This window comes from Rhopilema esculentum, chromosome 20 (genome assembly GCF_057945365.1).
Source record: "Rhopilema esculentum isolate cy_ngs chromosome 20, ASM5794536v1, whole genome shotgun sequence".
Taxonomy (NCBI): domain Eukaryota; kingdom Metazoa; phylum Cnidaria; class Scyphozoa; order Rhizostomeae; family Rhizostomatidae; genus Rhopilema; species Rhopilema esculentum.
In genome coordinates, this window is record NC_142834.1 from 2439093 (window position 1) to 2454841 (window position 15749).

Here is a 15749-nt window from a genome sequence, read left to right on the forward strand (position 1 = left end):
AAAGAGAGATGAAAAAATAGGCTAACACCACCGTCATATGAAAATCAAAAAACTACATGAAAAAGTGTAAAAATCTAAGTGTTAGATGCAACAATCCACAATCAAAAGTGTTGCTACTTAAGCTTGTAAACAAAAAGTGCGTGCTCTTTTCCGGTACACTGACAATTTGAGTTACATTTCTCAAAGTCAGAAGTGACGCAGTTCGTCGAATTACCATACTTGGCGTAAGTCTTTGCGGCATGCGGTCCGCTCCAGCATTCGCCGTAATGCTCAATACCGAAATGGGTGTACCCTTTATCCCTTGTGCGTTGTGCGCAATGATCAATCAATCTACAAAAAACGTTGCAAGATATAAATTAATTTCATTATAGAGTTAATGAGTGATGACGTCACAAAAATATATTTTTTTAGAATTGTTGAAATTTGATCCCTTTATAGAATTTCTTTAAAAATATCTATGCGACAAGAAATAAAGATAAAGTTTATACTTACACTCTTAGTGAATGTGTGTAATTTCCCCATTGAACTTCCAGTCCGTGATAAACATTGCTGAATTTGTCACGATGGGAATCAAGCAGTTCCGGAAGCGGTCTTGGATGTGTAGTGACCGGATCGTAATAGCACCCGACCTTTTCATAAAAGCAATCCTTAGGCAGTGGGTCTACAATGAAAAATGAGGAAAATAAAATATCTCGGTAGCTGCTGTATGTTGCGAAATGAGTGGGGGCAGCCGCGATTCAGGGACTTTTGGGCCCGGGGCCAAAAACATCTGCGGCGCCCTTGTTCTTAACAATTTTTTAAATTTTTCTATTCGGTGCGGGGCCTCTTCTGGCTACCATGAGCGCGGAGCCGTAGCCCACTTGCACCCCTTAACCGCCACTAAGAGAGGGTGTTTGGAGAAAAACTTTCCTTCGTCGGCAAAACGAAAGGCTTATCAATATGTCCGATAGCTTGAACATTATTGCAGTCTGCACATTATACAGCTATAAAAATTACAGTTTATGCAACTGTTTCTCCCCTTAAACAACGCCCTTGTTTGCCAAAGCTAACGATTTTCAAACATGGAAAGCCAGATTTCACGACGTGCAGATTATAGCAATTTCCTTTTGTCCAAAAGACCAAATCTTCGCTCCCTTGAACCAAATGCTTGAAACAAAAGTTTGTCTATGAGACGCAGAGACAAAAGTCACATGGGCCTTAAAAAATGCTGAACCGAAAGCAAATATATTTCTTATCCTACTTCCTGAAGATCTATTCATCAAGCAAACAAGATAGTTGTACAATAAAACCAAACAGCTTGCTCACCTATTCTGTAAACATAATTGGCCTTCTCTTTCCCTGTGCAAAACTGTCCTTTTTTACAAGCAGTGTATTTCCCGTTGACGCAGTTTTTAGATGGACCATCTCGTGCGTAGTTTGATGTTAGGTTCTTCCCGCCCCAGCATTCGCCATAGTGCTGGAGACCAATGTAAGTATAATTCCTCTTTCGGGCTATCTTGACGCAATCGCATGCTAGCCTGGAAGATAAACATCAACGTGAGTATTTAAATACTTGCGTACATGGGCACAACAAAGGTTTAGCCATAGTCACAGATTTTATGACAACTATTACAGTTTAACAGGGCCCGCACCACGAAAGTGGGGGGGGGGCAAGACTAAAAAATTTGGGGGCCAAGGTTTCCTACCTCTTTTACTACAGCTTTTAATCTACTTCGCAAAAAAGTGGGGGGGGGGCCATGGCCATGGCCATGGAGCGGGCCCTGTTTAATACAATTAATACAACTATTTATTGCATAATACAGTTAACTAATTAAGGCAAGCATAATTGTTAAAAGAATCGATGACCAGGATCGTAGATACTCAGGGTTCCATGCTTCCTGCCTCCCTGCCCCTACCATCCTGCCCCCTATCTCCGTACGCCAGTGCCCCTGCCTCCTACCGTCCTGTAGACACGGCCCTTTGTTTACCATTCCTCCGTTTAATCATTTTCATTTGGGCGTTATCACTGTCTACAGAGAAATTGTAAATTCAAATATTTACTCCTGTCTAGGTCCTCATTACCAGACAACATTTGCCCGCCAGTGAACTATTTATCTTCGTTTTTACTCAACCCCTTCCCGCTAGTTTTTTTGGCAAAATTGTACCCAAAGCATTTTCAGGCCGACCATTTCTGAAAATAACTTGTGTTACTACGAACCATACTTATATTTTTCAATTCTCCAACAATACTTCCTTTCTTGATGAAGAATCTTGCGCTTTGATCACGAGGAGTAACCAAAATATTGTTTTTCCCATATTGCCTTAGTTTAGTCGATGATTCAGCCCTGAGAAAAATTACCACTGGAATCCAAGAGAGAAAACGAACTCCTTCTGTCCTGTTCTTTCGGACCCTTATTCTGACATTTTATACTCTGAGGAGTGTCAGACGAAACAGCTTTAAGTAGTATGTTGTGAAATTTTCGCTTTTCTCAAAGCCTTTCCCAGGTTCAGTTAATGATTTTGTCTTGCATACGATATTGAAAAAAAACAGAGATGGCAATAAGACGCAATACGGCTTTACCTCAAAGAACTCTCAACGTTTTAACTGGCATGCTCAAAACATTTGCGCTGCTTGATCTTCCCGACTAGGTGGGTGAATCAAGAAAGAAATAGACCAAAAATAACATAGATTTAGAAAATTATAGATGCTAATTCACCTGCGCATTTACTGACCGACTAAGAATTTTAAGGCACCATGTCCCGATGGATGGATATCTCTGCTCATTTAAATTTTTTATTGGTTGGACTAAACAATAGCCCTATTGTTACGCATCCAATTGGCAAGCTAGCATTCTCGATCATAAACGCGCTGCAAAGCCTATTGTTAAAGGCAATCTGTCTCGTTGTGGATTGGTTAACGAGAACAATAGCTGGAGCAATAGCCTGAACAAGATTCCAGCGCTCCGCCATATTTTTTACATGCGATAAATTAAAGAGGGACTGGAAACAATAAAAAAATCCTTTTGTTCTTATAATCAATCAACGTCGTGATAGACCTTTAACTCTGCACGGTTTACTGACGGGGCATAGTACCGTTAATGGATCAACTGAAGATTCACCGACCAATACAGCCTTGATAAATACGCCCCTGGCTCTAAAACGAAAAAGCCTTACTTTCTAATGGACGATTCCCCGTTTTTCCATTTTATAGATTCACCATGATGAGCTGCACTTGTTGTATCCCTGTGCGAATCGAGCAGGTCAGGCAATGGCCTTGGCAACCTTAGGTTGTCATGGAAACAGCCAATGGGACTGATGTTCAGTTCACACATCCCTGCAACAAAAATTAATCAATTAATGACATAACCTCTTTTAGTAAAAGTGCGCGTAATCAGATCTGAATTTATCATTCAAGAATAAATTTTGCTTAATTGAAAATGGATTTTTCTATGCAAATATCAAATATTAGATCACGTGTCCACTATCAGAAACCTATCGATTGACAGGTTCATTTGACCAATCAGATTCAATGATAGAGACGCGCTCAGGAAGTCAAGCCAGATCACAACAACATTCAAGCGGCCAAGGACGTGCCTTTCTTTACAATCACTGTCTGTAACACAATGAATGGCTTTAGAGCGTTAACCAACACTCACCCTTCTCGCATGAAGCATACGTGGCCTTTGGGGCGGCTTTCTGAGTTTCAAGGACACTATTTCGGTCTTCGTTCTCAGTCTCCTTTTCAATTGATTTGATGCCATTATCTTGTCGGATCAGATGTCGACCTTCTTCAGAAATTTCGTTTTCGCTTGCATCGTCGTCATCCTCATCACCATCTGGCTGTTCGTTCCTTTCTCCCTCTTCATCCCTTCCTTCCTCTTCATCCCTTCCTCCTTCTTCATCCCTTCCTCCTTCTTCATCCCTTCCTCCTTCTTCATCCCTCGTTTCTTCGTCTCGGCTGTCTTCTTCTGGTTCTGCAACAAAAAAACATTTCGAGTGAGATTTCATCCCATAGCGAAAGGGTCATTAAGCGAGTCTCGCTATGATGTCCAACACGAATCACTAATACGAGGCCCACAACGAGCAACTCTCCGAGACTTTAACATATAGACAAAATGGCGACTTTGATGTTACGGAGCTTTATCTTAAAAATTTGACAATTCTCGGTCAGTTAAAATAAATGTCTCAACCACTGTTTAAAATATACATGCATGTCACGCCTCACCTTCAGATTCCTGCATCTCTTCTCTCCTTTCTTCCTCTCTATCGATTGGATCTTTGTCTTCAAAATCTTCTCGTCTGTCATTATTAGCACCATCATACATATCGTCTAAATCCTTGTCCATCCTTTCCAGATCATCTAATTGTGCATCTATGAAAGTGGGACAAGCTTTAGGCAATCTGATCTTAGGCAATCTAAAAACTGTCATCGCAAAAATCACCGTCACATCACAATAACTTGTAAATCATTGTTTATTTTCTCTGCATTTGTAAACTTACATTTTTGACAAAACTCCTTGCATTTCGAGTAGGAATGGAAATTGTTGCCGTTGTTATTGCATCCTCCGTATGCGAAAGCAAAACATCTCTTCTTGTCCTTATTGTAGTAATACCTCTTTGAACTGTCGGGACATGGTCCACTATATTTGGGCAGCGAGCAAATGAATTCTGGCTCTAGATAAGTAAGAAAAGAATGAATTGAATTCTAAATGAGTAGAATTGCAGACAAGAAAAACTGGCAAAAAATTGTAATGATAACGAATTATAAAAAGTCTCTTTATACCTGGCAGGACTAATATGATACAAATTCGAGGATAGGCCCTTTTTCATGCAGCCTCAATTTATTTGAGTATATCAAAAAAATGTGAGATGGTTGTAGCAGTTCTCATTCAATCCGCATACAGGATTCGATCTTAAGTGGATGTTTGCCATAAAAATCAGTAGATTTTTGACGCATTCATCAATAGCAAATCATGTTAAGAGCCATATATCAGTGATTTCCTGAACCCTTGAAAAGGATGACAAATATTATCTGTCGAATCAACTTATAATGGTTGAGTTTGGGGATGCCACTTACTACAATGTCCTTTGTGTAGGACTTTGAAATTTTCTTTGGTGATGCACCGTGCTTTCAAAAAGTAGCAGAAATTGTGATATGTATTGCCATTGCTGGCGCAAACTGGGGCTGACCAGGAACCACATCTCATGAAATGACACATTTTATCTGAAAACAAAACAGAATTCAACAAATAATGTATGATTCAGGGAATATATGCGAAGAGTCATCAGTATCTGGCATAACTAGATAAGGTAGGTCAGATCTACAAAGAGCCAAAAGAGGCAGGATATGACCCCCATGACCCCCCTCCCTCCTTTCGTCTTTAGCATGATTAACTACACTCTCAGACCAAATTTCTCCCATGAAGAATATACGAAGACATTTAAAAAGTAAACATTAAATTTTACGGTCTTCAGATTTAAGTTCTGTTAACATTTATTGTTTGCTGTTTCTCAAAGTTTCTAAATTCTTGTGTCAGACGGGTCTTGACATTTTAAGTGTCGTTTTAATAACTCAAATATAATGTTCAAAGTATTTAGATAGGCCTCAAAGCTTTTTGGCAAGAGCAAACATGAGTTACCAAACAAAAAGAGCCTTTAGAGTTTATTGCTTAACAACGCAAAGCCACGTTTATAATCACAGGCCACAACTTTTATGCAACAAGCATTTCTTGTTCCTATTGAACCAGGGACACAAAATATTACGCAATTTCTTGGAACCAAGGGAATTGTCATACCATGGAACTACTCTAAGGTCCTTAATAGAAGGGTGGACGCTTATTTATTTTTCGATTTTTTTCTGACCCCACCGGAGCTTATTTGGACCCCCCCCCCCCCCCCCCCCGCTTATTGATTTTTATATTCAATCATTCATATCCCTTATTTCATTTGTCCTTTGTTCTTTCAGGTGTAAAATTTTTGTAAAGTTTCTCTTAAATGAAGAGGTTGCATTGTACAAAAGTTTTAACATAGAAAAGTAGTATAACATCCGAAAAAATTCACATAGGCCTGGCTGATGTACACAATGATAATTAGCCTGCTCATTTTAGAAATACAACAATACATTATTACATGGTGATAATTGTCATTTTGTTATCGATTGTATTCAGAAGAAAATCTCATTTGATCCCAAAAAAGAATCATCACGTGATTTTTCAGAATTTTCACATTACCGACCTCCCCCACTTACTAGTACCCCCCCCCGCTTATTTATTTTTTGAAAAATTTCTGACCCCCCCCCACTATCAAGACCCCCCTTCTATTAAGGACCTTAGAGTACATGCCAAGGGAATTGTAATACTATGGAACTACACGCCAAGAGAATTGTCATGCCATGGAACTACACGCCAAGGGGATTGTAATACTATGGAACTACACGCCTTGCCCTAGTGGTTTAACCCCAAACCCTCACGGGGGCGGAAAAACCAATTTTTAATCATAAAATTGAAAACCCAAGAGAAGAAAATCGTGATGCATACGTCACAAGAGACGATAATGATTGGTAAACAATAAAATTTCTTGCAGGCATCATGGTTTTGCATCAAAATGTAGTTATCTATTACCTGAGCAGTGAAATTCACAGTCATGTTTCGTTCGAAAGAAATTTCCAACATAAGAGCATCCTCCATCCCGGGCCGTACATGCCTTCTTCGAATAGTCATATACCCATCCCGCGTTGGAGCCATGACACAAAGTCTTTGTAAAACAGTTATATTTAAGGCCTGGAAATGAAAAATACTCTTTTAAGAAAGAACAGGCCTAATTAATATACAAGAATAAATAAAGTATCTTCAAAATAATTACTTACCTTCAAGCAATGAGAGCAGCAAATGGCAAACGTTACGTGGTCAATGAAAAAGTAGGCCCAGTTGCATGGAACAGAGTAGAGATAAAAAGGGTTCCGAAATTTGACGTTATGAAAATAAAGTTTAATAAGATATTAAACTTGGATATTTAACTGGTCATTCTATACGCTACAGAAATCTTGTATCTTTTTGTTCCTGAGATCATTTTTGAAAGAGTCGCTCCTGCAGTTTTCTGCTTTCCAAATACGACAAGGAACACATACAATGAAATCTGCAAGATGGCAAGAAAATAACAAAGAGTGCCTCTTTAATTTATTCTTTGGAGGGTGCTGAATTGAAAGTAAAATCCCAATTAGCAAATTCAAAGTTTCATTAGGTTCCTATAGAAAGCAACCAAAGAGGGCGGCGCTTAGAACAGATACGGGATGGGGGTTAATCCGATAAATTTGTAACAGCCGAACGTATCAGCCCCTTTTTTTATAAAGAAACACAAAAATATCAACTCTACTTATTATCTTGTATTCAAAAAATAAAAAATTGAAATTTAGAATGAAGTAGATTCCCACCCTTAGCGTTGCTATTTAATAGAACATAATAGTACACTTGGATCAAAATGGATTTCTTGGCATTACCAAAAATCGCAGTTTTTTTAAATTTGAAGCCTAGAACGACCAGAGCAGAATCTGCAATTTTTGTGAGATAAAAAATCATCTGAGACAAATTCTATGTTTAAGAAAATGTTTGTCTTCATCAAATATTTGGAGAAATGACACCCTCCCCTTTATCTATACACCAGTCTCATCACCCCCCCCCCCTCATCACCCCCCCCCCTCATCACCCCCCCCCCCCCCTGAGAGAAGGAATATCATATATCAATCGTGTTTTGGGAAGTGTTTTGGCACCACGGCCTCGGAGTTGAAGGATATTTCAAGGGGTGAGGTATTTCTAAGAAGCAAGATTCATACAAAATAGATGGTCACAAATCTCCCATTCAGCTAGATTTGTGGGTTAGCTTTGTGTTGGATTTTCATCATGGATTTTTACAAAACTGTCGGGCGTATTCCTGGACAAAACATTATCAAAGTCCATTTGCGACAATCTCAATTCTTGGAAAAGTTCTTAAAACAAGGCCTAAAGCTTTTCAATGAATATTTACCACGAACAAGTAGAACCTCGGTTCAAAGTTATTTCAGCTGGTCATCAACTTTCGCCAATCAGGTTGAATTTAAAGGATAGATGCTATTATTTAAATTATATAAGAACTGGTGCTTCTAACCAATATAAATCTGCTTTTGATCATTGGAGTAAGCTCTCTTTTTGGGTAAGGAGATGTCAGTGTCAGAAATTGCGGTTTTTACGAAGGATAGAATAGATTAGCAGGTTCGATAAACGAGGGATAGACTTTCTCTGAAGAGAAGGAATTCTCGAAACTGAATGCAAGGGCATTTCGAGTTTCGACATTTTGGTCGCACGATCCCGTCGATGGAACAAGGGGTTGGAATAAGCGGCGCAGAGCTCTCCAGACATTTCAAAGAAATAAATAGACGGTGGGGGGCTTACTTTCTGCCCTCAGAGTATCGGCAAATTTCGTTTTTTCTTTCTTCTGTTTCTATTGTTCACATCGACGCTGCCCCCTCCCTCTCCCCTAGTGGCGTAACGGAGGCATCTGGGGCCCTGCAGGAAAAAATTTAAGACGGGGCCCCGTTTACGGCTGGAAGAAAGTCCCATCCAACGCTCGCAGACACAATAGTAAGATGGAAAATGAGAAGTTTTGTCGTGGTTTTTGAAAATGAGGTTAACTTGAGCGGAGTCTTAAAAATAATGGATAACGTTCGCCGGATAACAATAACTTGGGTGCCGCTTGGGTCTGGTCCATCGAGCTAAGGTGCCCGCAATCTTAGTCACATGTGCAATCCTGTCATAATTTGATCAGTCGATGGCATTTTCTTCCTGTCTGCTTGCCCTGTGCACTTTGTATAGGCGTAAGAAATGCAGGGGCGTGGAGACTGCATCCCCCGTTATCAGGAAAACGTTATAGCATTCCAGCGTTCAGGCTCCGCGAGGACAGTTCTATAATTAAACGTGTACCACCCGCTACGCCCAAGACACTCTGGCGACCTCTTACCCGCTTCCATCAAAATACATTTACGGTTTTGAATGATATTGTGCAGATCGCATTTCCTAACTAACAGATCATCAGCAACGATGCTGTGTCAATGTTACTTGAGAAAGTTGATATCATGTGTCCTTTGGCCATAGTATCAGTTTTCCACGAAACAGTTCCCATCTGAACACAGTCTACTGCTTGAAAATCATACTCAAAAAAGTCAAGGGAAACCTTTCTTCTCAAAGCTATAATCTAAAACCACGTCACGTAATCTTAAACAAATTCTGTTGCACTAAATCTAGGGTCGAACACATTGGTTTACTGAACAGGCTCTCGGTCATAAAGTTGTATCCCGGAATGAATTTGCAAGAAAAATACTGCCAGGTCTCCACTACATTAATTAAGATAGAGCATTTGAATGCTCTTCGTATTAACACAGAATCTTTCAATAAACAGCAAGATTTAATAAAAGAACTCACTTTGCAAAGCGGTCATCCCTTGCAGAAAGACGAGACCAATGACAAATTGGGTGACTGCCATCTTCAGCATTCTTGGCTCACCTCCAGTCCAGACCAGGAACAAAATGCAGTCTCCCACTGTCGGGAATATTTATACACAACTTGTTCCTGTTACCTTGTTCCTTAATCGCTCTTTCGAAAGGGTTTGGCTTTGACCACAGGTTCTGACCTTTTGTTTCGTCACCTGGAGCGCTTGCAATCTGTCACCAAATGACAGAACACCACTACAGGAATGCAGCGTGATAGCCATGGCAACATTGAAACACCGAGAACTTTCTTCGACAAGTCTGCATCAAATTTCTTTACATACAATCATCAAGTTACAAGATTTTGATTATTTCAATAAGTTTTCCTTTATCTTAGAATATTATCAATATTTACTTCATTTATCCGGCCTGTCTTTCTTGTTGTATATTTAAAGTAAAAGAATGCTGTCTGCCAAACAACACATTACTTCAGTGATTTTTTGATTTGCCACTTGCCAATCTCTCCTGCGCCGTTAGAAAATTTGAGATTTTGATGACTGGTCGTGTCATAGCAAATTTGCCGACACGGCATTTTTCTATAAGGGTACTACACTCTTTTCTATAAGAACGATTCTATAAGAACACAAGTCTCAAAATTGGTCAAAAGTTAAGAAAAAATTACGAACAAGCTGAAGCTGAGCTACTGTAAAATGAAATTTTGAACAACGTTTTATCTCAAAAAACGAGGATCTTCAGCCATGTGTGGACGCTTTTTCGGTCCATATTCAAACTCGTTGGCAAATTAAGGTTGTCTCGGTCCCAGGTGAGTCATCTCACACTATCACGTGTAAGCAGCCGTGTTCAAGGGTCTAGAAAACTGACCCTCATCTCTGATATTTGATTCCAATTTGATTCCCCTTTTCTTTGAAACCAAAGAAAATTTATACCCTTGTTCCTGAAATCAAGTAGTTGAAACAAGGCCAAACAAAGAAAAATTAGAAACTATGTTAAGATTCCCATATCATACACCCCTTTTTTTCTATTTTCTATGTCCTAAATATATGGCAAAATTGAACCCCTTTCTCAGATGTATTGAAGAAACGGGTGCTTACCCCTGACAATGAGAGTGGACACGCCGGGTCTCGGGCACTTTTTGGCAAATTAGGCGTGAGCACCTCCCTAGAGCTAAAAATCTAGCAATCGCATTGCTCACACCCTGTTGATTTAAGAATCAATTAAGAACAATCCAGCCTCAGATTTTCGAAAAAATTATGAACAGTCAGCCTGAACTTAAATTTACTGGTTCTTATAAAAAAAAATTGTAAAAATTGTGTCAAGTTTCAATATTCTTAAGAAATTTTTCTTTTCAAATCTGATATGATTTCAGGGGAACATCGACCACCTTCGAAAAGAAAGCACGCTTTTAGAAAAAACGATTTTCGCAGGGCAAAACGGATTTTTGCAGGGCAAATTTTTTCTACCAACGGATCTGTTTTGTTGTTTTTCTTATGTAACTGTAACAAGAAAGTAGGTTATGCTTGTCATTTGTCTACTCCAAAAGTAAGGTGATACAGACTACCAGTGACACAAAGTAGAAATTGCCAGCGTGACCTTGGGTTGGATGGAAAAGATTTATAAGTTGATCCTGATTTCCTTTCAAGTGTTACACCCATTTCTATGGTTACACCCTTGGTTGACATTTGTGTCTTATTTTAAAACTAAAACTAAAAAGACAAGCACCGCTTGCCAGAAAACTAAGTAACTGTAAACGGGGCTATTTGATGGTATAGTTAAGCATATTTGGGTCTAAATTTGCTTTGACTGTAACCAAAAGCGTTTTTATATCTACTTCTTGTGGATGATATAAGGTGTATTGTAAAAAAATACCTGAAGGTTTTCAAGCTTGTGTTTGCCAGATAAAGATTATGTCATCGATAAATCTTTTCCAAAATATCCGACTACACCCATTGCTCGAAATATGTTGTCATGAATATGTTGGCATAATTTGGGGCAAAGGGTTGCGGTTTCTTAAGAGGGGTTAATAAAATTTACCATTACACTCTTCTTTATAAGTGCCAGTAAATTGAAGTTCAGGCTGGTTGTTCTTAATTTTTCGAAAATCTTAGGCTGGATTGTTCTTACTTTGTTTTTAAATTTATAGGGCATGAGCAGCGCGATTGCTAGCTTTTCACTTTAGGGAGGTGTCCAGGCCTCATTTGCCAACAAAGTGCATGAGAATACCTTTAATTGCCACCATGTTTGAATATTCCCCGAAGAAGCATCCCAAGATGGCAAAAAACTCCTCGTTTTGAGGTGAAAAATTGTTCAAAGCTACATTTATCAGTAGCTCAGTCTCAGCTTGTTTTTAATTTGTTCTCAACATTTGACCAATTTTGAAGCGCGTGTTCTTATAAAACTGTTCTTATAAAAAGAGAATGTAAAGGTAATATAATTATGTTTGAGAATAAAAATCACCTGTTGTATTTTATATGCAGCAGGGTAGTTTCCCCATAATGATTTTTGATGACATTGAGGGATCCTTTGATTCCCTCATCTTGTTAAATGCTACTGTGTATATCGAAAGTGTGTTGTAAAAAATGAGCGCATGCTCTTTGAATCCAGGATGGGGGGTTGCCTTGTATTTTCATGCTTGTGGCTTCTAGCAATTTTGTGGATGAAAAACTTTCTAACCTTCCAAAAACTACTGATTAATATTTGATTGTGATCTATCCTTTTAATCTTTCGTTCTACATTACATTGTGCTAACAGTATCGATTTTCCTGCAAAAATGGAAACACTGCACACAAAAGAAATACTTAATTTTTACTCGTTTTTCAAGAATGAAATTTTGCTTGTGTTTACCAAAGGTAAGCTAATTTTTTAGTTTCGTTAATCAACTCTAAATTTTCCATATTTTAAAAATTTGAGCATTGCTTATATTCTTACTGTCGATAGTCTGTCTTTTCAATTACGTTAGATAACTTTTTCAGAATGGAATCATTTGGTGTCTTCCTGTCAATAGACTAATGTTTCAATCTAGTTGAGTAACTCTAAATTTTCCAATTTTTTTAGCATGGAATCATTGCTTATGTTGAAAATATAATATGATTTAGTTTCGTTGTATAACTCTAAACTTTCCTCAGTTTTTAAGCATAAAATCCTTATTTTGGGCCTTGCTGTAAATCTATTCATTTATTTATTTATTTATTTATTCATTTACTTGTGTTGTAAACATTGAATGACAATGGAGGACACAAATTACAAAAGAGTTCATCGGAAAATGACAATCGAGGACACAAATTGCAAAAGGGTTAATCCGATCTTTCAATATTTGAATCATCTGAGGAAGAACCTCCAAATAGGAAAGGGAGAAGGACAGTGGAGCATGTTACAGATTGAGGGGGCTAAAACATTTTGGGGGCTAAACATACTTAATAGCAAAAATAAGGTAGTTTTGTAGTTGGTTTTAAGTATATTTTGCAACTTTTTTTAATAGGGGGGGGGGGTAATGGGGGGGGGGGGCTATTGAAGGGGATGAATCCAGAAAATAAAAAAAGCAACACGGGCAAGGAAGGAATTTTCAGCGAATTGATGACAGGCGCGGATGCTTTAGGAATACTGGTGCACATAAGGAGATGTCTCACGTTTTGCCACGCAACCAAATCTAGGTCAACCGGCTGATAATCGAGATTTTTCCTTGCATATGAATTCGCACCGCCTACTCAAACATTTTGAATACCATAGTACCGCATGCGTGTGTTACCAATCCAACGGAGATCCACTGGATTAATATCATTCTTCGATTTCACAAAATTCTTTGCCTTTTTCTCCAGAAACACCTCCAGTTAAAACCAAACACTGTATTTCATCCTACGACTTTTTTAAACAAAACTCCGCACCATGGATCTAGAAGCGGAATTGGAAACCAAAACGTCATGTTGATTATAAAGACGACTATTCTTCTTTGAAGTATGTTTCCAATATTCAGAAAACACCGCAAATCTGCCCTATTCGCATTCTTCAAATTTTTCCTTGTATCTTTGGTAAAAACGTTCCTTAGAACTGGAATTGAAGTAAAATCATACATGGTTTAGCAATTTTGCATTGACCATCCACAAAACTACTGCATCGTTGGGTAACCTTCCCCCGCCCGGCTCACTGCCGTGGAACCGTAATGTCTCCTGGACTCTGTATATTTCTATATTTTATTAAGAACTCGCTGATATTTTGCTTTTTTCAAATACAACATTCCTTTTATAATTGCCTGAAACTACGTGGAGCCCTAAAAATATTTAAAGTGAACTTTTGAGTTATTGAAAAGTTAATAGATTTAGAAAATGAGGAGCTTTGGGGATCCAAGAATATATTGTTGAGTGGGGATGTGGAAATCACTCTCGAATACACTCTTTTTTATAAGAACCAGTAAATTTAAGTTCAGGCTGACTGTTCTTAATTTTTTCGAAAATCTGAGGCTGGATTGTTCTTAATTTGTTCTTAAATTAAGAGGGTGTAAGCAGTGCGATTGTTAGCTTTTTCGCTCAAAGGAGATGTTCAGGTCTCATTTGCCAACAAAGTGAATGAGACAGCCTTAATTTGCTGACAAATTTGTATATTCACAGAAAAAGCACCCACACATGGCTAAAATTCCTCGATTTTGAGAAAAAACGTTGTTCAAAATTGCATTTTGCAGAAGCTCGGCCTCAGATTGTTCTTAATTTTTTCTTAACTTTTGATCAGTTTTGAGGCTCGTGTTCTTATAAAATTGTTCTTATAAAAAGAGTGAAAGTCTTTATCAGGAAATATGATTGTTTTAACAAAATTGTACGATCGTCTATTTGTAGGAGCGTTAGGAGGAGCTTTCTTGATAATGGCGGAAGCTATAACTTCGCATTGGGTGAGACATGTCGACTTGGATGCATGAAACAGATTTTTATACTTGGATGCATGAAACAGATTAGCCTCTTCGTATAAATCATCTGATACAAGGGTGGGTTAGCGCTTTTCGTTGTTAAATTTTAGCGTCGAGGGTTGATAAAAAGAACAAACGATGAGTTAATTCACAAAAATCTTGGAGGACTGTAGAGCAAAAATAATCTGAAAACATTAATAGTCTCCAAGCGTTGGTAGGGAAAATCATGTGCTTCATTTTACAGGCTTTTTTTAAAAGGAACCACTTTAAAAGGAACCTACATGTAGAAGGCCGAAATATTTAAAGAGCTTATACTACTAAGTACGAAATCCTTAAGGAACTTTCCAATTTGAAGGATTTTTATAACTGCAAGCATCAAGAACTGAAAAGTCGGTTCCATTCATTTGCAGCCAATACTCGCAAAGATTGTTTGCTATTCGTGTGTCAAGTGCTTCATTGAGTAGTTTCTGCATATGCTGTCTCGCCCCTCTCTTCATTAAATGTTATGGTTTATTGTATTCAAAATACAGAGAGTAAGATTTTCACTATACATAGCCTCCTTTGTGTTTTTTCATAGATAGGCCTGACTTATCTATATCGAAACTATTTTACTCTTAATCCTGTTACATTCATTTTTGATTCTCGTGACAAACACACATTCGACTTTCTTAAACGAAACTGCCCTTTATATACTAGGAAGAAATTTTCCAAGTACAAGCAGTTGGTATTTCAATCGATCAAAGTACAACCAAGATGAACCCAAAAAAGTAGAATTAACTAAAGGTTATTCTTACCACGCATTCAACATGACTCCTCTAGGCGCAGAGTACCGAAGTGTGACGTCATAAAAAAATATTTTTTTTAGAATTTCCTAAATTTGACCACATTATCTGAAAGAGCAGCATAAAATACCTCACAATATGCAAAATCAGTTAGATATGCTCAATATTGGGCGAGATATGGCAAATGGAAGGTTTAAAGTTTGCTAACAGATTACTGTTAATTTGGCCTGGTTCATAAAGTTATGAACCAAGACCAAATTACATAGGTTTGATGGGGCAAGAGCCTGTGCTCATGTGGCCATATCTCAGCCAATTCGTAATGCTTTGAATTGAATTTGCAAATTTAGGGGTATTTCACGATGCTCTTTCAGGTTCTGGGATCAAAATTAAAAATTTCTAAAAATAGATTTTATGACGTCATCACTTCGGTACTCCAGCCACATAAACAACGGACCAAACGAATTCATTATAGATAATGCTAAAAAACATCGCCAAAATTTGCATTGCATCTAGTGAATCAAAAGCGTCCGATTTCCAGCGGAAGGGTACCAGTAGCCAATTTTTAAGACAAAGTACTTTTTATTTTTTAGAAACGTACACAGGAATGAATCTTTTCTGCAATAAT

The 15749-nt window shown here is 38.1% G+C and overlaps 1 protein-coding gene across 1 annotated transcript; it reads right to left on the reverse strand.

Moving 5' to 3' along the window:
* Positions 1–17: 17 nt before the first annotated feature.
* Positions 18–9848, reverse strand: LOC135686974 (uncharacterized). Its single transcript, XM_065203386.2, has 10 exons — positions 9429–9848; positions 6600–6758; positions 5057–5203; positions 4480–4653; positions 4205–4351; positions 3636–3953; positions 3154–3313; positions 1306–1517; positions 493–661; positions 18–330 (listed from the first exon to the last, which is right to left on the reverse strand). The coding sequence occupies exons 1-10, from the start codon at positions 9496–9498 to the stop codon at positions 114–116; spliced, it is 1773 nt and encodes a 590-aa protein (XP_065059458.2). The 5' UTR covers positions 9499–9848; the 3' UTR covers positions 18–113.
* Positions 9849–15749: the final 5901 nt, after the last annotated feature.